We start from the raw sequence: 21,846 nt of genomic DNA, 5'->3' as shown, positions 1-21,846 counted from the left end.
GATTGGCTGTTCGCTCTGTCAGTCAGTTTAATCCCCGCCTCTTCCCTCGCTGCTGTCACCATGTCAACCAAACAATCCCATTGATGAACCGCGAGCAGAAGCTTTCACGAGGAGGAGTACAGAGCTGTTCTGGTCTAAATCCACGGTAAACACTCACATATTCCTACAAGCACCGCTGTCGCTATTTGCTGAGCTCGAGCATGAATATAATCAGCATATTTTGTCCTTGTGTTTCTTCAAGTGTAATTTCCATAAATGTTTGCCCTAATAACTCTGCTAGTTTAACGTTAGCTGGCTCATATTAGCAAAACAAAACTTTAGGTAAAAGCATACTTCTTTGATTCTTTCAAAATGTAAGTATGCTGTAATAAGATGTGTTAAACAGTACTTTGTACTTTGGCATCAGGAGAACACTCAGATTTTCCCTGGCTGCATCCTCCTGATTTAATCATTAATATATTCATTTCGGCATGATAATTGAATTGTGTTTTACTTTGTTGTTGTTTTTCGTGTGATTACTTACAAAGTATACAGTCATAGAGCTTATTCATGCATTATGCTCCAATATTTTCTACTTACTGAGCCGATATATCAGTTCAATTAAAGAACCTATGTAAAGTTTTCATAAGTAATAAATCCTAACCTATATGAGGCAGTCTGGAAGGCAAAAAATAACTAACAAGCCATCAAACAGTATAACTTCTGCAGCTTCACTTGCATGTATGTAAGCAATATTGAATAATATAATAATCCACAATATTGACATTTTACTTTCATTTAAGTGAGTGTTTAAGAAAAAAACTCTTTGGATTATATTCTTAAAAAAGTCTAACTACTGTTTTACAGAAACAATGAAAGGTACGGCTGCGTTACACTTTTCTCATTCTCCACAAGATGTCGCCACAGACATTAACAATGACACGTGGGAATCGCCCCGCTTTTTCAGTTCTTTACTGACTTCAACTTCAGTAAAACAGAGAAGTTTGAAAAGTGACAACACAATGTTTATTTGTTTTGAGAAATCTGTCACCTACCTTTGTTCAAAGATAATTGATCCATTTCTTTATAAAGCTTTCCAAAGAGCAAGAATGGCACCGAAGAGACCAGTGAAAGCATCAAGCAGTGCTGGCAGTAGGAAGAAAGGCAAAGGTGAGTTTTCCATGTGCTTGAATGCATGCAAGTTTGTGTAAAGATGAGCTGCTATTTAAATCGTTTGTTAGATGAATTTTGAATTGTTTGCTAAATTTCTATTTAGATGGAAAGACGCGATCACCGACACCTCAGGAAAAGCCTGGTATGAGAAAGTGAAGTCCTTTGTGTTCATCTTTTACAAAATTGAGCTTAAAATGTTTATTTATTATTATAGTTTGTTGGATTCCCTGTCGTGACTGATTGCAGAATAATCACAGATGTTCTGATGTGAACAGTGTGGCATTGCATAGGCTTTGTAAAAGCCCACTACTCACCTGTGGCTCCCTATTGCTTAGGTTTTAGTTTTAGTTAAATTTTTCAGTTTTAGTTAGATGTTTGAGTTTTCAGGCTATGTCCACAGCCCCGCCTGTTTATCATTGGCAAGCTTTTTTGGTTTAAAAGAAACAAAACAGATGAAAAAAAGTCAAATAAGTGCATACAGGGATGTATACTAAATATGTCACTGCATGTGATCCAAGAATTGGGTGGATTACACAACAAGGAAGAGACCCAAGAAATCTGAAATATGAAATGCTGAATTAAATTCTTAAGGGACATGAAATGGCGCACACCAAACTCTTTGTGTCCAAGGCAAATATTTCACATGAATGCAAATTTCATAGTTGACACATGACTCTGGAAAATGAAGGGTGTGAGTTTCCAGTACAATGATTTGGCATGAGGCCTAAGTGGTGTGAGTGAAAAAGGTTGACACACCCAGCTGGGAAGTGGTTACTTAAGCTGTACTTGAGCATTCCCAGCGTCCCCTCAGCAACCTTGCAGAAAGGCTTTGAAGAGAGAGACCAAAAGCAGGATGAAAACTATCATTATGCAGAGCCCTGTTTACTGTAGCATGCACTGGACTTACTCTGGCCTTATATATGGTAGAGACTGCATAAGTTGTATATTATGAAATACTTTGCGGTGCTGGACTGTTTTATGCAGTACTGATGCAGGTTGATGTCTGTAGCTGCAGTTTAGGGGTAAAATATGCAGTATTGATATTACTCTGACATATTCAAGCTGTATTAGGAATTAAGATAATTCTCTTTATAAGCCTTCAGACATTTTGCACATAGGTTTTTCGTAAGGACTGAACTACATGCTGTGATATAATTTGATGGTCCATCCCACAGGGAGATGTTTGATCAGAAAGGCTGGAAGCAAAGTCTTAAGCAGCACACATATTGAGGCTCTAAGCATTACCTGTTCCCTATTCGGACAGTGTCCATCTTATCAGTCACCTTGAAATTGTGTGACAGATTGCCATGAAAAACAGTTTATTAAGGTTTTATTAAGGTTTGACACATATGTGACTCATTGTTATATAGAAATATATCTCTACATTTGTCATCTGTCCACTCTAAGCTGATTCTGAACTTTCTCATCAAGATCACCCGGATGATATCTTCCCCATGGTCCTTACATCAGCCACTCAGGAGCTCTTTGGTTGCTGCGCTGATGAGGATGTCACGAGGGAAAATCCTTACAAGCTGCTAAAAAAAGACGACATCATGCAGGACATTAAGACAAGGGCGGCAGTGTCAGATTTCAGCCCCGTGAAGCAGATTGTGTTGGTGAGGCTGATCTATTGTTGCACAGATAACTCAGATAATTCCCTCAAGCCACTGTGATGATGCACAGATCTCCAGTGAAGGGCTGTGGGAACTGACAGAAGGACCCATTCAGCCTAATTTCCTCTCCCTCTGATCTACGTAGGTTAAATAAACTGTATACACCATTTTTAACTTGTACATTCTTGCCCCTTTTTTCACTATGCACTAGTGAGAACAGAGTCTCTCAAAAGGTAGAATGCATAAGGTAGTATTGCAAACTTTCCTCTTACAAGCAGGGTTTGGATTTGACTTCAGTGTATGTTGTGGTTTCTGTTTTTGTGTTTGTAAGCCCCACAACGTCCTCTTATATAAAGTTCTTAACCTGTTCTCTCATTTACTATGATAATCATGGCCATAATCAACCAATATCTAAAGCCGAATTCCTCATTCTTTTGCTTGACAGGAATATCCAGAAGAAACGATCTTGCTGGTGTATGACTGGAATTTCACTTATGGTCACAATTTTTACCTGGTCCTGACACCGGAAGCCAGGGCTACAATATTTAGCGTAAGCAGAGAGTAGCCTTGTGTGATAACGCGATTGGTTTTGTCTTTCATAGTTAAACCTTCTCCACTACATTTGTTTTAAAGAATTAGCCATTAAAATCACAAACTATTATGTTTCATGTTCTGTACCCCATGGATTGTAATTTTATCTTTGTTCTGCAGTCCCCACGCCCTGAAACACCAGAGGAAGTTCATGATGAAGTCAATAAAACCCCAGAACCAAAGCCGTGGATATCGCTCGGCAGCGAGCAGGAAATAGATCAAGAATCTGTCAAGGAGAGCAGAGAAAAGGTAGTGTAGTGTATGAAGCATGCATTAAATATGCATGTCTGACCAGATTTATGACATTAATTCTTGTATTTTCATTTCATGTCTCTGCTCTGCCTCTTTGTTACCGTCAGCTGCGGTATGAATTCTCACGAGTCAGAAGGAAGTTTGGGTTACCGGTTTGTTTCTCTGACCGCAACGCTGCAGATATTAAGGATAGCTTCCAGGAGTGTCCTTCTCACCGAGACAGCAGATTCAGCATCAAGAAAATGCAGAGGGACTGTGGGATTCAGGCAGTGCTGAAGCTGCAGTGCAGCAGTGCTCAGACTCAGTGGTATGCCAGCAAACCATCACATGGTTTTGTTATACAGGAGAGGAAATTAAAGCTCCACATTGGTTGTATGGCTACGTGATAAAAATAATAAGAGAATAGACAGTTTGCATCACTTCACTAGTAATGCTATGCACATATTCTTTTGTATCAGTGCCTTTTTTTCTGATTCACAGGAAGTTTCAGAGGAATGTTTTTAGTCACTATGAGCCAGGAGAGCTGAACGAGACGGAAATAACAACCATCCTCCAGTCTGAGCGTCTGAAGACTTTCTGCAATTCAGTTCTGAACAGGTAAAATGAAATAATGCTGTAATTCACTTTTATATCAGTTTCTTGAGGGAGGAGAAATCATGCAGGATGAATTTCAGTTATCCTTAAACACATTCAGCACAGTATCAAGCCTAGAGTGTTTACAGCATATAAGATGTTGGTGAACAGTCGGTACTTTCCAAGTGCATGTGTTCCCCATGCTTGTGAAGAAAATGTGTTTATGGTATCTGTTGAATACATACAGTCTCAGACAGCAATACAGATATGTTGTGTTCCAGTGTGTCTGGACAAGAGAAGAGGAGATGGAGCATTATTACCTGTGGCTTCAGAGATACACACCTAGAAATGTAAAATTTAGACAATATTTGTTGTCAAAATTCTCCTAGTAACTTTCTTTTTGTTTTATTTTGTAGCGTCTTGCAGGCCCTTCAACAGGAAGATATTATGAACAAGTGTATTGATGACTGGAAGGCTCTGGAGACCGCTGAAGCTGGTGACTGGTCACTGAAGGCTTCTGAAAGTTTGGCCTTCTATCAGGCCTTCGCAGATCAAAAGTACTCAAAGGGAAAGAAAATCAGCACTATGAACTGGCACCCTACCATACAAGGTACAGTGCAACATACTCTTCAGATTACACATCAGTAGACCAATCTTGAACATCAATATTGCCTGTAATTGCGACCGATTTGAAAATGACAAGCACTATGACTTGTCATGTATTGAGAAAAAGAAAGTAATGAGATTGTATTGATGCCTGGTTCAGACTCAGGCTGACGCAGTATTCAACCACAGATGTTCGGTTTTGAGTCATACATGCAGACAGAGATCATTTTAATGGACATTTATTTGTAAACGTGTTCATCAAACAAATTTGATCCAGTTCAATCACAGCTCCTACTGTCTTTAAGTTATTCACAACCAATAGTGATTTATTTTTATTTTTTTTAATGATAATCAGAGCAAACACATATATCATGCATTAAAGTCAAAGGGTGCATCTCGGAAATGTCTTCATTGGTATAATCAATGAAATCATTTCATTTTCTGGCATGAAAAGTGCCCCACATATAAAGTTTAACTAATTGATTGAGTTACAAATTCTTTTATTGTGTAAAATGTGCTTTGTTTTCTGATTTCCTGTGTTTCTGTGTTGCTGGGGTGACAGGTGTGATAGCAGTGGCTTTAACAGAAATAAAGGAGGAAGAGCTGGAGGAATCCTCCGCATTTGATGTCAGATCAGCCTTCATTGTCTTCTACTGCTTCTCAGATCCCAGTACTCCTCAGGTATGTAAAATAAGTATCTCTCTAGAAGAGTATATCTTTCGATAAAAGTGAGGAATTGTTGAAATCAAACATTTATTTATTACCTTGTTTTCTGTATTTTGTTTCTTTTTTTATGCTTGAGACTCATTCTCTCGAGAAATATAACGGAATAGCTTTCCATTCGTTATTCAATACCATTATTCCCTTACAAAAATTTGAGAGCGTCTATTGATTTAACATAGTGCACTTAATCAATAAAACTGAGCTGTTAAATCACTCAGAAGTAATATGAGTTCTCCATGATACTGAATGAACCGTGTCTGTTGGTCAGGAGTTGAAATAGCACATGACCCTTTGTACTGGGATGTTAAAGCCATGGAAACCTGATATGTATCTCTTTTAATCATTAAAATGAGAGTGAAATGCCCATATCTTTTTATGATGAATAAATGGAAACACTGCACTTGAAAATATACTGTTTGGTTTTAGCGTTATGCCTTTTTACGCATGCAGTTTCGTTTGTGAAATAAGATAAAGGCCACAGCAAAGTATACTCAGCTGATAAGTGTTTAGTGCTTAGAAATGCTTCCTTTGAAATTTTGCATTTAAAGACTGTCTTTATGGAGATTTTTTTCTTTTCTTTTTTTTTGCAGTTGCTCCTGGAGTGTCCAGATGACATCTTAGCCTTCGACTTCTGCCCTTCTAATCCAAATATTATAGTTGGTGGCTGCACGAATGGACAGGTGCTCATAAAGATAATTCTTTTGAATTTCACTTTTGTTTTTTTCATACTTTAGTTATTTTTTAAATTCATGACCGTTAATTGATTTATGTTTGTTCAGTCTATCATTCAGCCAATTTAAGCACCCACACTGAAACATGAAAATTTAAGCTCTCCTCTCTAATTTCTTATCACAAAATATGCTCTGAATGCTCTTATAATTCCTACTTTGAAAATATTGTGTACGGCTTTATTTGTGCTTGAAATCAAAAAAGTGAAATGTTTGAGACTTGAGTATTTGTTTTGCCAAGGGCATTATAATTTCCAAGACTAGAGTCATATGCGCTGTTACTGATTTAATGTTGCTGGTGTTGCAGGTAGTATTGTGGGACATTTCTTCTGAAATCACACACCTCCAAGAAGCACAGACTTGTGGTAAAAAAGTGTCAGTCAACAGTGACGCAGCAGTAAGTACCACGTCCTGTCCCTAATGTGTACAGTGTTGTCACATGCTGTTCTGTGTTTTTTTGTTGCTGTGGGTGTAAATGTGACGCCATTTACTGGAACATTTTCTGCCAGTGATCGTGTCAGTCCATATTGTTCCTCGGTTTTATCGAAGCATGTAGCATTATTGCTCTAAATACAGGAAAAACTGATATGTCACTCCTAAGTTTTGTTATCATTCTTACTTTTTTCATTAGCCGGCAATGCAGTGAGATTAGTCCCATTTTAAAGTCAGAAAAAGTTGCACAAATATACTAAAGGTAGAAGTGAATGTATAATGTTCATGATGATACATGCACCAAAATGTTAAGTGCATTTAATCCTCAATAGACGGTTGATCCTTACAAACACATATGTCCCCATCATCCTGCCTGTGTTTGCTTTGTGTGTTCTTATTGCCTCTACAGTCGAACAGCTGTCTCCATCTTGCTCCTCTCCATGCTCCTCTGTCGCCCCTCTCCCACACTTTGCACCTCCCACTATTATCTTTGTCCTTGTTTGCTCTTCATTCCCCAAAGTCAACAGCAAGAATCAACCCACATATGCCAGCTGTTACAAAAGTCATTCTCTGCCACCATAGTTGGTCCCCACATTGAAGATTGCACACAAGCAAATCAGATCACCGCCCTCCCCGCTGTTTGCAGTGTAAACAAAGCAGTTGTATCTGCGACAAGGCTTTATTTGGCCTCTGGATGCTGTGAAAACATTAGTATACCAGCACCTGTTGCTGACTTATCAGATAACAGAAGAATTAAAAACCCCTGTGTAGGTTTGTGGTCTGTTAGCACCGTTGTACACAACACATCCAGATGTGGGTGCTCAGCACAACCAACCTAGTAGCTGTAAGTAAACTCTGAATTAGCATGCAGCACTAGAAGTTGAAACCGAGCAATCCAAACTCAAGAAAATTAATATATATTTATAGAGCTGTTGCTTGCTGTTTGCTTTTTGTGCATACAGTGCTTGAGGTGCTCTCAGACAGTTGAACTGAAGTACACACAAGTTTGAGTTTGGTGTATCTGAATATCCTGCAGGGCCATTCAAGAAGTTTTATATTCTCTTTTTATGTAAATTGAATCGTCAGAACTCAGTGCTCTTTCTTTCTTCCTAACAGGACCTTAAAGAAGATCACAAGAAGACTCCGGTTGTGTGCTACTGTGCAGCGTCGGCCTTGGAAAGCAGCCACAAAGCACCAATCACAGATGTGCAGTGGCTGCCTCAGACATTTGAGGTACCTGGAGTTGAAGGGTTTTAAGGCACCAGCAACAGTAGGCCTCAAACCAAACAGGCCAGAGAGAGTTTAGCAAGACCTAGTTCGTGTTTTCCATCTCTGCACGATAGGGCAGTGGTTATTACTCTCACCTGACAGCAAGATCGTACTGGCTGGGTCTTTCTGTGTGGACTTTGCATGTTCTCCCCAGGTGTGCATGGGTTTCCTTTATGTGTTCCGGTTTCCTCCCACAGTCCATAAACATGCATGTGAGGTTACTTGGTGGCCGCAAATTGCTTTTAGGTGTGAATTTGAGTGAGTGTGTTTGTCCCATGATGGACTGGCGACCTGCTCAGCGTGCATCCTGCCCATGCCCAGAGTTTGCTCAGGTTAGCTCCGGTGGCATAGGAGCAAAATGGATGGATGTTTTCCTTCTCTCAAGTTTTCGCTGGTCAAATGCATCCATGTACATAAAGAAAGAACATGAGATTATTAGATCATGTAAATAAGAAGAAAAGGAAATTACTAGATTTATTTTGCATTGCCATCTTCTCTAATTTCTTTGCAAATTTAGTTGTAGTCTTGTAGTTGTTAGTTCCATGATAGAATTTTTTTTTACTCTCTGTTGTATGATGTCGGGTGTCTGAGGCTTCAGTCAAGAGGTTGTTATTAGTTTCCTTACTAATAAGAGTGGGATTCTTCTAAAATATCTACAGTATCTGTTAACCTGGACATCAAGTAGTATCCCTAGTTTGTATGCAGTGGGAATAAGGTAAATTCAGTTTTCCTGATTTCCTTTTGCATGTATTTACAAAAATTCTCTCGCTTTGGGCAATCTCAGAATACATGAGCAATGTCGCCTACTTTTTTGAGATGAGGACTGGCATGTTAAAATCACACATTTTCACTCTCTAATCGAACCCTCTCCATGTTGAGGTGTTAGGTAATTTATGTCCAGACCTGAGTGTTTCCTCTCATTCGTCAACTGTTATCATTGTAATTGCTTTCAATTCCCTTTTTTCTTTTACCTTCATGTTATTGAAAATTGTATTTTAGGGGTTGATAAATCTGGGAAATCAGCCCTGCTTTCCTTCTTCATCTGTAAACACATGGTTCTGTGATTGTTTTGTACCGTACTTCTGAAAAGGCATAAATTTTGAAGTGGTAACTCTAGAGTTTTGTTCGGTAACAGGTATAAAGCAATGCAGCTCATAGAAAAGCAAACACCCACAGAAATACACAAGCACAATGAAAACTTTATGGCTGTAAAAAAAAAAGACAATCAATATTTATGATCAACCCAGTAATACTGGCTTTCTATTGGTTTCCTCTCCTCATCTCTATATGGCTAGTCATAATAAATCATCACAACCTGCACTCTTCTAAATAAGTATAAGGCAATCATCAAAGTGCTCACAGGGGAAATATTAACCTGCCACAGATCTTTAGCAATGCTGTTCATCTCCATCAGCTCTTTACAAAACCGCACCTGATGAAGACCAGTACATGTTTACTCTCTCTCTCTCTCTCTCTCTCTCTCTCTCTCTCTCTCTCTCTCTCTCTCTCTCTCTCTCTCTCTCTTTTTCTCTCTCTCCCTCCCTTCAGATGACCAGGACGGGTTTACCAGTGGAGAATAAACACAACATTTCTGTTCAGGTTGCCACCTGCTCTCCAGATTGGTAGGCACTGCACTCACACACATACACACACACACACACACAAAAAAAAAACACCTCTCAACTTCAGTATATCTCGCCATGTAGCCGTTAGCACTTTGCCACCATTATGGGTGTGTTGTGTGTGATCATGTTGTACCATCAGATGATGAAGTGAACTGTGACTGTGCTACTGTTTAAACCTCACAGCTGCATTTTATGTGATGCTGCACCGACACGCAGTGGTACTGATGGAATTAATGTGACTTAGTACATCATTCTTACGTTTGATTCCCAGCATAGGAATCTATGATGCTCTCTAAAGCCATATTGTTCTTGTCATCCATTGTACCTTTATTTATATTACCCACAATCAAAGCTGAAGCTAAAAAGAAAAAAACTTTTTGTCTCAAGGTTCCTGTTTTGAAAACCTTTTTCAAAGCAGTGGCATATCATGTTAATTGCATTTTTGTCATACTGTATTGTCTTTCAAGATTAAAGCAATTAAGTGATCTGATATATAAAACAAAATTTATGAATGTATTTATTGTGAACACGTGAGTTTTCAAACATATTTCATTAGATGTATTTTCTATCACACAACATGAAAACCCTTAATGTGCTTACAGATTACATGTATACAGTAAAATATTCCAACTATATAGACACCATATATATAAAACCTATGCATTATTATTATTATTATCATTACCATGCTGTGTCTGTGCCAGAGTAAGAACACAACTTACATCTTCTGTTTGGTTTGTAAAATAATGGCAAGTCCTGTGTTAAAGTCCTTTAAGGCATTTACCTATTGCTTTCATTGTTATTGAATAGAATATTTGGCTGATTTTTTTTTGTCCATTGATTGCACGTTGTTGATTTCAGTTTCTCAGTGGTTACATAGGAGTGGATATGGGTTGTATTGGAATAACCCCACACATTCTGTTTGTATTGGTCAATATTGATTGTGTTTGCACATATACGACCATGTGAGAATGAATTATTTAATGTTTGTGTGCTCTTATTTCGTTCTACACTGTCTTTCTCTATGTGTGTGTGTGTGTGTGTGTGTGCCTCCTCTTCAAAAGTACTGTATTATTCTGGGATGTGCGGATTCCAAAGCTGCAGAAGCCGACTGTGGACCCGAAGGCCCCGATGACGCCTCACGATGTTCCTGATAATAAACACTTGGGTCAGACATGGAAACCACTGCTGAGGGTACGAGTCTTCATTCGATCCCCATTATACATTTAAATCTGTGGCAATATGTGTGTAACTCAGCACTCTGAAAAAGGATAACTGATGTTAGTCTTTTAAATGTTTTCTCTCTGATGTGTCAGATTTCTGTGACAAAGACTGAAACAAGTAGAGAATTTGCTCCACTGAAGATCAGCCTGGAACCGTACATTCGAAATGATAGTCCAAGCAGTAACACAGGTAAGAGACTGAGGAGGCTCCTCAGTGTGTTGTTCTTGCTGTTAATGTTTCTCTCAATTACTCTTTGATCAATTCAATTACTCATTACTCAACCATATAATGATACTGTGCCACCTTGCTGTCTGTAGGTGGCACCAGTATTGAAATTGAAGTGTATTGTGCATTTTTTTTTTTTTTTTTTTTTTTGCAATTTGGCCACCACCATCTGATTTGATTGTTTTGTTTGTTTGTTTGTTTAGTTTTGTTTGTTTTTTCACTCACATGTACACTGCCAAAGCTGCTTAATGAAGTTAAAGAATTATTAGTGATTTTGATTCTTAGTGTTTTTATTCTCTGACAGTAATTAAGAAATTTAGATTCTTGAATTAATGGACAATGGTTGGGCTTTAGTTTCATTCTCTGCCTCTCTGTCTGTGACTCTCTGTCTGTTTCAAGCCAGTTTTTTACATTGTTCTTCATAAACAAGGCCCTCATAGTTGGAAAGTATTGGCCTCACTGGCTTTCAGGTCATTGCTATATGCTGCTCAGACCCCTTGAGGGCTCAAAGATGATCGTGTGTGTCCTGGCTGCAAATAGCCAGCTTCCACTAACACAGCTTTGGTTATTATAAAGTTGTTGTGCTTTAAAACAAAAGCAATTGATAAACTCGGATGGTGTATTGTTATGGTGTCAATAAGTACCTGTGTGATTAATACATTTGTGCTCCAGGACTTGTTTTATCGAGTGTGTTCTTTTTATTTTCCCTCAGTCTCTGTTTATATTCATCATTTTGATCATTTCCTTTGTGGTATCAAATCCTGGAGTCGTTTTCCCTTCAGCTACAGTTATTTCCTCCTCATTTTCAATACCACATTCCAAACAAGGTTATTGTAGGACACCCCACATGGGGATCAAAACAGCTGAGTAGCAGTGTGATGTTGGGAAAGTGAAACGTTGTTTGTGGCCTGGCTGTATCGTCTGCCTTTTCTTTTATTCCCTCTGTACTCACGTCCCCTCGTACCACTCCATTCACCTCAGCTGTACCCCACCCCACTTCCCTCACTTTTGTTCTTCTGCCATCTTGCTCGTGGTCAGATTACAGCGGCCTCAACCACTGGCATTCTCAGACTTTGTTGCTTTCTTATGTTGAATCAATAGGCCATGTCTTTATTAGCTTTTCATATTGTAGTAAATGACAGATTTATAGCAAATGCATCTGGCTTTGCTTATGTTTAATGTTGCTTTGCAACCTCACTATTTGTGACTATTATATGTTATAAAACTGGGGCGACAGTAGCTCAGTTGGTAGAGTGGGTCGTCTTATAACCGGAAGGTTGGCGGTTCGATCCCCGCTCCCGCAGGCGTAAAACTGGCATTGTGTCCTTGGGCAAGACACTTCACCCACCCTGCCTAGTATGAAAGTTGTGAGAGTGAATGGTTGGTGGTGGTCGGAGGGGCCGATGGCGCAGATTGGCAGCCTTGCTTCCGCCAGTCTGCCCCAGGGCAGCTGTGGCTACAGTCGTAGCTTACCACCACCGAGTATGGTGTGAAAGGGTTGATGTGATATTGCAGTGTGAAGCGCTTTGGGCTCTGTCAAGCAGGGTAAAAAGCGCTATACAAGTGTAGTCCATTTACCATTTATAATAATAATATTATATGTCACTATTTGTGCTCCTGATGAGGACTCTGTTGACTCTCTTAGCGCTCACTGTCTCACTCTTTTATCTCACAGACAAATTAAATGAAGACGAAAGGTCAGAGGTCATCCCAGAGAACAGCCAGCTTAGAACACGCTCAGCCAAAGCAGTCACTCCTCTCGAGGATGGTAATACTAAGTTCTTTATTGGAACAGAGGTAAGTATTTCTACTGTTAAACTCAACACAAAACACCATCTTAGTTTAATTTCACTCTTGACTTGTTCTGCAAGTTCTATCATCATTAACCTCACATGCCTTTAAGTTCAAATGTGCGGACGGAGTGCGACTTGCAGAAGGGATCCACCCGCTGTTCTACACACCCTCCCTTCTGTTGAATTATTTTTATTGCAGAAGCAGATAAAATCTCTCTCCCTTGTGATTAAAGCTACTTTACCAGCAGATTGGACAAAACCCATCAGTAGTTTTACGATAAAAAGGCATCGAGAAAGTCACGTTAATCAGGTTTTGGTTGACGCTGGACTAAATGAGAAGTTTCATATGAAAATGTGTTTTTAATCGTAAATAACTGTGATTGGTGTGACTGATGGCCTGTTGAGAATGTACCCTGCCTTTGCACACTGCTGGGATTGGTGGTCCAGTCGAAGGTGAATGCATTGTTGAGCTCAATAGGTATTATTGTAAGCATGCCAGTTGGAGGCTTTTCTTTGGAAATTGAAAGTGAAGTAGTTAGATCCTTATATGCCCGCCACTGTTTTACCCAAAGCCTGCATGCTCATTCAGTAATGCTCATTTGAATTTCTCTTGGTCACTTCCTCACTACTTGCATATTATTCTGCTCTCACCTAACCAAATGCCCATAGTCTGCACAAGCTGCACCATCTGTGCTTACATTACGGTGAACAGTCTAAAACTTGTGCACTAAAATGGAAAATTCAATTCAGTTTAAGATCACCTCAATTTTATATAATGCTTTAAATGCATAATGTTCTTGCTCCTTGTCTCACTGCCAGGATGGAGAGATTGTTTACACTGACTGGAAACTGGTGCAAGAGGACTCTGGGCGCATGTACAGTGAGTGGTCTGGTCTGTCATCTTAACTATGAACCGTGTATAGCTATGTATTCGCTTTTCCATGGTAAAACAAGCTTCTGATGGGAACCAGTTAAAATATTAAACAGTTATGTTTAATCACTGCCAGCCACCGTGAGTTTCGTAACCATTAGAGGTTAGTTGTGTGTAAATGTTGTATAATTGCTGATAAGGATACACTGTGGTTTCCTTGAAAAAAAATGTTTATAAAAAAATGTGCTTTTTCTCTTCCCACCCACCTCTCACCCAGGTGTCAAGCCTCTGTCCTGTCACAGGATTCATCACGGGCTGGTCAACACGATACAGCGATCGCCTTTCTATAAAGACATTATTTTAACAGTTGGAGGCCGCAACTTCGCCATTTGGAAGGAAGATGTCAAGGTAACAAAAAATACACTGAAGTTTCCAAGTCTTACACCTCAGTCAATCCCTCTGTTATTCATTTTTTTGTGACGCATATTTCACGCATTTTAAGGCGACATCTTTTTCTCGTGTGACTCTGACAGGAGGGTCCCATCATCGTGTCGCCCAGCTCTGAGCAGGAATGCACTGCAGGATGCTGGTCCCTGTCCCGACCAGCTGTTTTCTTTATTGGGACAGACAATGGCAGTATTGAGGTGTGGAACCTGCTGACAAACACCAGTGCGCCTTCACAGGTCTATCCATACGTCACACATGTCAAGGTTACCTGCATCAAGCCCTGGATTATTTCCCGTGAGTTCTCTGTCTGTTTGATATCTCACACAGGAGCAAAGTCATGAGTAATTACTTGTTTGTGTCTCATGCAAGAAAAGCTGAATCTCAATTCCACGTTGTCTGCATTGTCATCAAACATGATCTGAAGTGCATTAAGTCAGAAGTGTGAACCACAATGCACTTGATCAAATGTGTAATATACTGTATATCATGTTTATATTGAACGCAACTAAAGTGACCGCATGAAGACTATTGTGTGGTGCAGATTGTTGATTTAACTTCAATAACCTAAACATGATGAAATCCTGAACAGCGAGGTTGAGTTAAAACTGAATGGTATTGATCACCGTCCAGGCTGCACTTCACTGTTACACGCTGCTGGGTAGAACTGAAGATGAGTGAAATCATTCCAGGCCATATAGCTGCTTTGAGGTTTCTGTAATCTTTGGCTGAGTATGAGGAACAAGACCTTAAAAATAAAAACTCAAATTCATTAAGTGGAAGATATTTTCTTATTTTCAACAAAGGAATGCATCGAAGCTTATTTTCTGTGGATCTACATTGTAGGATTTTTCTCTGTTTTATCTTGCCTGTATAGCCAAACAGCACTTCCTGGCTGTGATTGATCTCGGCATGCTTCGTGTTTTTGAACTGCCTCGGACTCTTCGCACTTCAGTCAAAAAAGAGGTAAGAACCCCGGTCATCTCTGAGAGTGGTTCGTGTGTCTTTTTTTGTTAATAAAGACAAAAAGGATACATCACATGTTGGAGCTTCGATTGAGTGTCTCTCTTCTGTCTCTGTTAAGACACTTTGAATGTGACAAAATACTTTGATTTTCAGAGAGACAGACTGATGGACTGTCTAAAGAGACAGGAATTGTGGGAAAAATTGAAAAAGGAAGGGGAACTCAAAAAGAAAACGGTGAGTGGTGGATTTTATTTCTAAACATTAATTTCAAAACACTTGATATGCAGTTGACCATAAAATAAACTTGTTCTCTAATATTTTATCTAATAAGTCTTTACAATTAAGTGTTGCATTACAGTTATATCTGAGTGGAGCTTTTCTAAAAATGTTTATAGAAAAAAACAAAGATTTTTTTGATTGGATGTCCGGTAACGGTTTTAACTTCAGGTCTAGTTTTAAAGCATGCTGTGAGGAATATTCATTTGAGGCTTTCTGAAGCATTTCAGGTCACGGTAGTAATACAAGTGTGGTAATTTAGACATGAATGCCTGATATTTTATTCCACAGTCATAACCATTTGCTGTCAAACTGGCCTTGGTGGGATTACAACCTCACTTATAGTAACTGTACGCAAAACGGCCTTCAAACGCGAAACATGACTTGAAATAAATGCTTATTACTGACACTATAAATGTGTGCTCCAGTCTGAAGGTGACACTTTAAAAGCTCGTTGCAGGCTGCCTCTTTCTCACCGTCTCTGTCAGTTCATTCTTCCTTGCTCATGTTTAATTCATCCCAACAGTTACTCGATCCCAGCCGCTGGGAATAGTGTCGGTCCTGGCATTAGCAGTCCGTCTGCTAACTATAGAAGCTAAATCTTTCATTTGCCACAGTAATCAGTATTTTTCTGTGCGCACAGATATTTTTTCCTTGGTTCTTCTCACGGGCTTGCAATTTCCCTGATGTTCAAGATGACCACGCCACATCCAGATTTTGAAATGATTTTGAAAAATGCAATCTTTTTATCTTCTTTCACAATACTAAACATTTACTTTCACAAAGAAAACACCTCTTATGCCAAAAACCTGTAAACATTTTATGGGACTTTGAATAATAGATGATGAAGCATGCCTGAATTTTGCCACCTTGAAGTTTATGGAGCTGTTTGTTCTTTTGTTTTATCTGCAGGAGCCTGACAAGCCTGTGAAATCACTGCAGGACTCCGAGGAGGCGAACATGAAGGAGTACAGTGATTATCTGGTGCTGAAGGAGAGTGTCCTGAAGGCCATGGACCTGAAGCCTGTTACTGCCAACCCACAGGATAACTAATGATTCTCACACACACACACACACACACACACACACACACACACACACACACACGTTGGATCATTCTTCATTCTTCAATGCAGAAAAAGGTTCAGCTCACGGTTTAGGCCTCTCAAAAAGAGAAATTTTTAGATTTTTTTTTTAAAGCCATTTTGTGTTCAAATAAATTGCATGTGTTGGTTTTTGTCTCAATGCATCACTTATGAGTTTTAGCTTGTAGAGCCACCCCGTCATTGTCCTGCTGGGTCCTCTTATAAACTTGTGAATTAATCAACTCCGAAATGAGGACTCGCTGTCCAGAACATTGGGGATTTTAACCAGTTTGAGTGATTCCTTTATTTCTTTGGTGGTTTTGGGTTGCTGTGTCCTGCATTGACGCTTAAAGGTCAACTTGGTTAGATCTCTACAACAAGCAGCTACAGTGATAAAACCAGAATAACAGAAATAGTAATGTTGTAAGGAAACAAGGCATCAGTTTTTTACTGTTGCCTACTGACAAACTCTTGAGTCCGATTAACATTTTTAAAGAAATTAGCGAGAGAAGTCTGTTTTGTTTTTTTGTCCATCTGTACAAATACATTTTATTGGATATGTTCAATAAAGGCATTGAATATTATAACTGTGTGGTATTATGTGAAGCCCTTCTTGTTTGCCTACTTGTGACTTTGATGTAAATCATATGATTATTTACATACTTTTTCTTGCCACTATATTTGCTGAAGTCAAAAGTAAATCCATCTGTTGCATTTATAGAGCTGATCACTGTGATAAAGATTGTAATTTAAGTCACTAATAGCAGAAACAAACAGAGATGTTTAACTTCACAAATGAAGAGTAGAAAGTAGCTTATCAGTCATGTAACATACTGCTTTTTTATGAGAACGTTTGAATAATTTTTCATTTATTTTATGGGACCCCTCAAGAAAATTGATTTCCCACCCTGGACTGGCCCAACTTCATGCATAAATGTATTCTGACGGTGTTTTAGTATGACAAGCAAGTAGTCTGTATAATACTACCACCTGTCTTAATACTGTATTCTGAGAAAAACTGCTCTGCTCAAAGAGGCATGCACGCTTCAGCAGACTCGCCAGTGTGAAAGACTAAAGGACTTACAAATCTTGTAATTTGCTAAATAAGGCCTCAACAGGATGAGAGAGCAATGTCATAGCCCTGTAGCTGCTTCACCACCTTTTGTTGCTTTAATCACAACTGAGAGATAATGACCACTGAGGATGGGAATATTACTGTTGCAGTTTAACTAAACTACGTCTAAAAAGGATGAGACGAGAATGTGGCTTACTATTGAACTTCAACTTTTGTGAAAAACTCAATGTGCAAGTTACAAAAAACATGTTTTCTCTGAACACTTCAATTCATTCATTCTCTTCTTCCCATGAAGCTCAGTTTGCACCAAACAACTTCCTCAGTCCATTGAATCATGGGTAATGAAGTCTTTTTTTTACATTAAACAAGAATTAATGCACATGTCAACTTCTGAAAGGGAGTCTTTAACTTAGAAATCACATTCAAAGACCTGAAATGCTTCATATTCTGCAACTGATTTTGATCTAACATTTCAAACACTTCCTCAAATAAGTCACAACATTCTCCCCACCTATGAATTATAGGTCTTCTACATTTCCATAGGATATAAAAGTTGAATAGGTCTTATTATAGTTTCAGTGCTGGTGCGAACAGCACTGGAACGCACGAGACCAGAACGGCCTGGAAAAAGCTCCTCGATTCTTCCCAGCTTCCAGGACTGTGTTGGTGTTGTCATCTTCCAAGAGTATCATATCTCCCACCTCTATCGAAGAGGGCACTGTGCCTGTAAGTGAGAGGCCATGAGTTTAGTATGGCCTCAGCTTCAGTCAGTATGGTGCACATTTCCTCAAAATTGAGCTTGACTCTCCCTAACACTCTTCTCAGAATATTATTGACTGAGCACACAAGACGCTCTCAGAATCCACCCCACCAGGCAGCTCTCTCTGCTATGAATTGCCAAGAGATGCTGTTTTCTGAGAAGACCTCTTGCTGCTGAGGGTCCTTGTTGCTCTGCCAAAGCTCCTTTCTTGATCAGCCCTCTTGAATGTTTTGGCATTAGATCACCCTGCACAATCCTCTTCATCCGGTGAATCTTTTTAATGCCAGCAAGAAGTTCTCAGTGGACAGATCAGAGACAAGTTCTAAGTGAATTGCTCTTCTCACTGCACAGGTGAATAATGCTAGAATTTCCTCATGTAGAGCTGTATCTATACATAGAGTGGTCCAGCAAAATCCACCCATATAATGTGAAATGGCAGGGACTCAGTCACCCTGTCCTTTGGGAGTGGGGCAGTGGTCTGCTGTCCAGCCCTTGTATTAAGACTTTTGCAAAGTGTTGAACCTGATAGAACTCGACACACCGGTGTGTCGAGATTTCCCAAACATAATGAGAGATCTTTAACTAATGGGATGTCTATGAAGAAAAGGACTGCCTGCGACCCAACAACTGTGTTGTCTTTATCTCAGAATCCAACAGCTCTCTCTGATTTGCACAAAAGTGTCTCTCATGCCTGCATGTAATATTTTCTCGTGCTCCTGCTGAACCAGCATTTCTGTGTATCTGTGGTCTTTAGGCGGAATCCATGGATGCTTCTCTCTGTAGGTGAAATCAGAGTGCTGCAGTGTACCTTCTACACAGAGTAGCTCATTTTCATCCAGAAAGGGTTTAAGCTCTCATATTTTGGAGTCAGTGTTGAGGTCCTTTCCAGCTTTAAGAGGGCTGATCTCTTGGCTGAAGCTCTGACTCTGAGTCACCTTGATCCTGCAGTTTTTCTGCTCTGTGTGTCTCCTCTGATGTCAGTGCACCACACAGTTTCATGCTGTTGTGTGTTTTGGTTCTGAATCTTCATCCAGGCTGTCACTCTATACACCCTTTTCAGGTTACCACATCTTTCGAGGCATAACACTGCTGTGAGCTGCTGGCCATCCTGCTCATTGAGCTGCACAGTGATTTGGTATTCAGAGCTGAGTTCAGGGTTCACTTCACTGTTGTACAGCATCCTTTCTGAGTGTTCATCTCACATCAGAAAATGAGGTCTGTCCCACAACAACGTGCCCTGCTTTAGATCTAATATGATCAGTCCTCAGGTGGGAAGATCTGCTGGATTCATTTTTCCCTGACAATGGGACCAGGACTTTGGATCAGTCAGAGATTGAATTTCCATGACCCGGTTTGCCACAAAAGACTTTCATTTCAGAGAAGAACTGCATATCCAGTGCAGTGCTATCACTGAGTCTGTCCACAGTCTGATTTGAGTCTGGTCTAGGTGAATCAATTTCATTATGGTGTTTCCTAGTCTAGCTCCTGTGACTGCTCCCATCAGCTCCAGTCGTGGGAGTGTCATTCTCTGAAGTGGAGCCACTCTGGACTTAGATGCAACTGGGCTTGTTGTCATTTCTCCATCCTTTGTTTCTCCCTGCAGATAGACAACTGCACTGTAAGCTCTGGTAAGCTCTGACTTTAGTCACAAAACACATGCAGCTTTAACTTGTGAATGTTCTGGGGCTGCACGTGTGTGTTGTACCACCTTGAGATGGACAGCTGCTGTAACTGACAAAGTTCTGAGAACCACTGTTGCCATTTCTGAGTGCGATCAGGTGGCAGTTCTTCATCCCAGCTCAGCCCTCTCTTCCACATTTCCTCGAATACTTTATTCTGATAGTGAAGGAGGTCAAGAATCCAAGAGGGTTGAATATTCAAGCAGCTGATTGAAAGACACTTGTCTTTGTGTTTTTCTGCTATCCACTTACAGAGATCCATCAGTGCAGCAGCCATGATGTTCCTTGCTGTCACTGTCAGTGAATGAGCCTATGATACCTCTTGTCTACTTGCAATAAAGTCATCGGCGTAAAGTGAAGCTCTGATGGTTTCTACCATGTGTGAATAATCTGACTCATACCGGTTCATGTTTCCTGATGTGGCTGCCAGTAAGAATGGACTAGAGGAGGCACCAAATACGAGACCTGCCATTCTTAACGTGTGGTTTCTCCTCATTTTCTTCAGCTGGGGGGTTGTTAAACCACAAAAATCTAACAGCAATCTCTGTCTCTTTCTTTGAGTGATACCTGCAGAAATGCTTGCTTGATGTCTGCCAGAAATGCAGTTTTATGCAGTCTGAATCTCATCAAAACACCCAACAGATCTGGGTCAGGTTGGGTCCAGTCATTTAGTGAGGGACTTCCATTTTGATGGGAGGAAGCATAAAATACAACTCATACTTCTGTTGTTGTTTTGCCCTCTCTCAGTACCCCATGATGGGGTAAGCAATATATGCGGCCAACTGATGCTGTCTGTTAAGCATCTTCAGCCATTCTGTCCTCCACCACATCATTGTATCGACTGTAAAGTGTTACATCTCTTTTTGAGTTTTCTTTTCAGACCCTCCCAGCTGTTCCTGGCTGTGTGGTAGTGGTCTTCGAGTGGAGGATGGTCCACTCCAGCACATCCAGCAAACGACGTGCTATTTTTTGACCTGCTGGACCAGACACCCATACCTTGGTTTGTAACAGCACTGTGCTGTCAATGTAGGGTTTCATCTTATCTGGAATGACTGAGGAAATGACAGTGTCTGTATTTTCAGGAACTGTTACTATCTGAGATTCATTTCCTTCACAAACAGCAACATGACACTTTGCTCCACAAGAGGCACACGTTGCGCCCTTCACTCTGAAGAATGTGGCAATATGTTTTGGACCTAAACATATAAAACACCTTCCCATCTTCTTTCAGCTTTTCCTTAAGTGCTGCAATGTTGTGATCTGGGCATTTTTCAGATTTATGGTCAGCATCAGACCTGGCGAGAGGGTGGGCCAGGCGGGCTGGGCCCTCCCACCCAGCAATCGGGCCCCCCCAGGACAGACTACAACACCATTTTAAATGAAGTAGCAACCACTCCAGTGGCTGTTTATGATGATGCTTTTCGTGTTATCTTCTACACACAATGAGGATCACATAGACAGACTGCCACATTAGAAAACAGTCTTCTGTTTCACGGACTGAGGTGAATGCAAAAAGCATTATTTTCCTCACTATTATTACCATAAATATCCGAAATGGACATTAGAACATGGCTAAATAATAAAATAAAAGAGCAGTAATGATGCTGCTAATCCTAACTCCAGCGTCAGCGAGGCAAGTGCAGTCAGGCGCTGCAGCGACCAGCGCATCAGTTTCACCTCTTCCCTCCCCAACACTGGCTGCATCTTCACTTCTCCCCTCCGACACCAGCCGCATCACTGTCTGCTGTATCGGAGTGTCCAGCGCTGCATGGTAGCGGTAGCAGCAGAATCAGCATTTGTATTCACTCGAGTCCAGGATTTGATAAAACACAAAAACACACATTTGATTTCAATGTTTTGTTTTGTGAATTTTCCATTTTTCTG

General features: G+C 40.1%; 1 protein-coding gene across 1 annotated transcript; it reads left to right on the top strand.

The window, feature by feature from the left end:
* Positions 1–138: 138 nt before the first annotated feature.
* Positions 139–16,832, top strand: dnai3 (dynein axonemal intermediate chain 3). Its single transcript, XM_030083636.1, has 23 exons — positions 139–145; positions 1,047–1,149; positions 1,256–1,294; positions 2,584–2,768; positions 3,211–3,315; positions 3,477–3,605; positions 3,716–3,915; positions 4,089–4,205; positions 4,598–4,791; positions 5,350–5,468; positions 6,101–6,190; positions 6,546–6,635; positions 7,787–7,903; positions 9,488–9,561; positions 10,629–10,758; positions 10,881–10,977; positions 12,689–12,810; positions 13,626–13,686; positions 13,955–14,085; positions 14,211–14,418; positions 14,999–15,087; positions 15,241–15,321; positions 16,276–16,832. The coding sequence occupies exons 2-23, from the start codon at positions 1,089–1,091 to the stop codon at positions 16,414–16,416; spliced, it is 2,580 nt and encodes an 859-aa protein (XP_029939496.1). The 5' UTR covers positions 139–145; positions 1,047–1,088; the 3' UTR covers positions 16,417–16,832.
* Positions 16,833–21,846: the final 5,014 nt, after the last annotated feature.

Source organism: Salarias fasciatus, chromosome 23 (assembly GCF_902148845.1).
Source record: "Salarias fasciatus chromosome 23, fSalaFa1.1, whole genome shotgun sequence".
Classification (NCBI taxonomy): domain Eukaryota; kingdom Metazoa; phylum Chordata; class Actinopteri; order Blenniiformes; family Blenniidae; genus Salarias; species Salarias fasciatus.
The sequence above is the reverse complement of the archived record's forward strand: the minus strand, read 5'-3'. Positions and strand labels throughout refer to the sequence as shown.

Coding starts and splice junctions, on each gene's coding strand:
- dnai3 (XM_030083636.1), top strand. CDS start 1,089: ATGGCACCGAAGAGACCAGTGAAAGCATCAAGCAGTGCTGGCAGTAGG. Junction 7,904..9,487: donor GGCTGCCTCAGACATTTGAG/GTACCTGGAGTT, acceptor CCCTCCCTTCAG/ATGACCAGGACGGGTTTACC. Junction 15,322..16,275: donor GGGAACTCAAAAAGAAAACG/GTGAGTGGTGGA, acceptor TTTTATCTGCAG/GAGCCTGACAAGCCTGTGAA.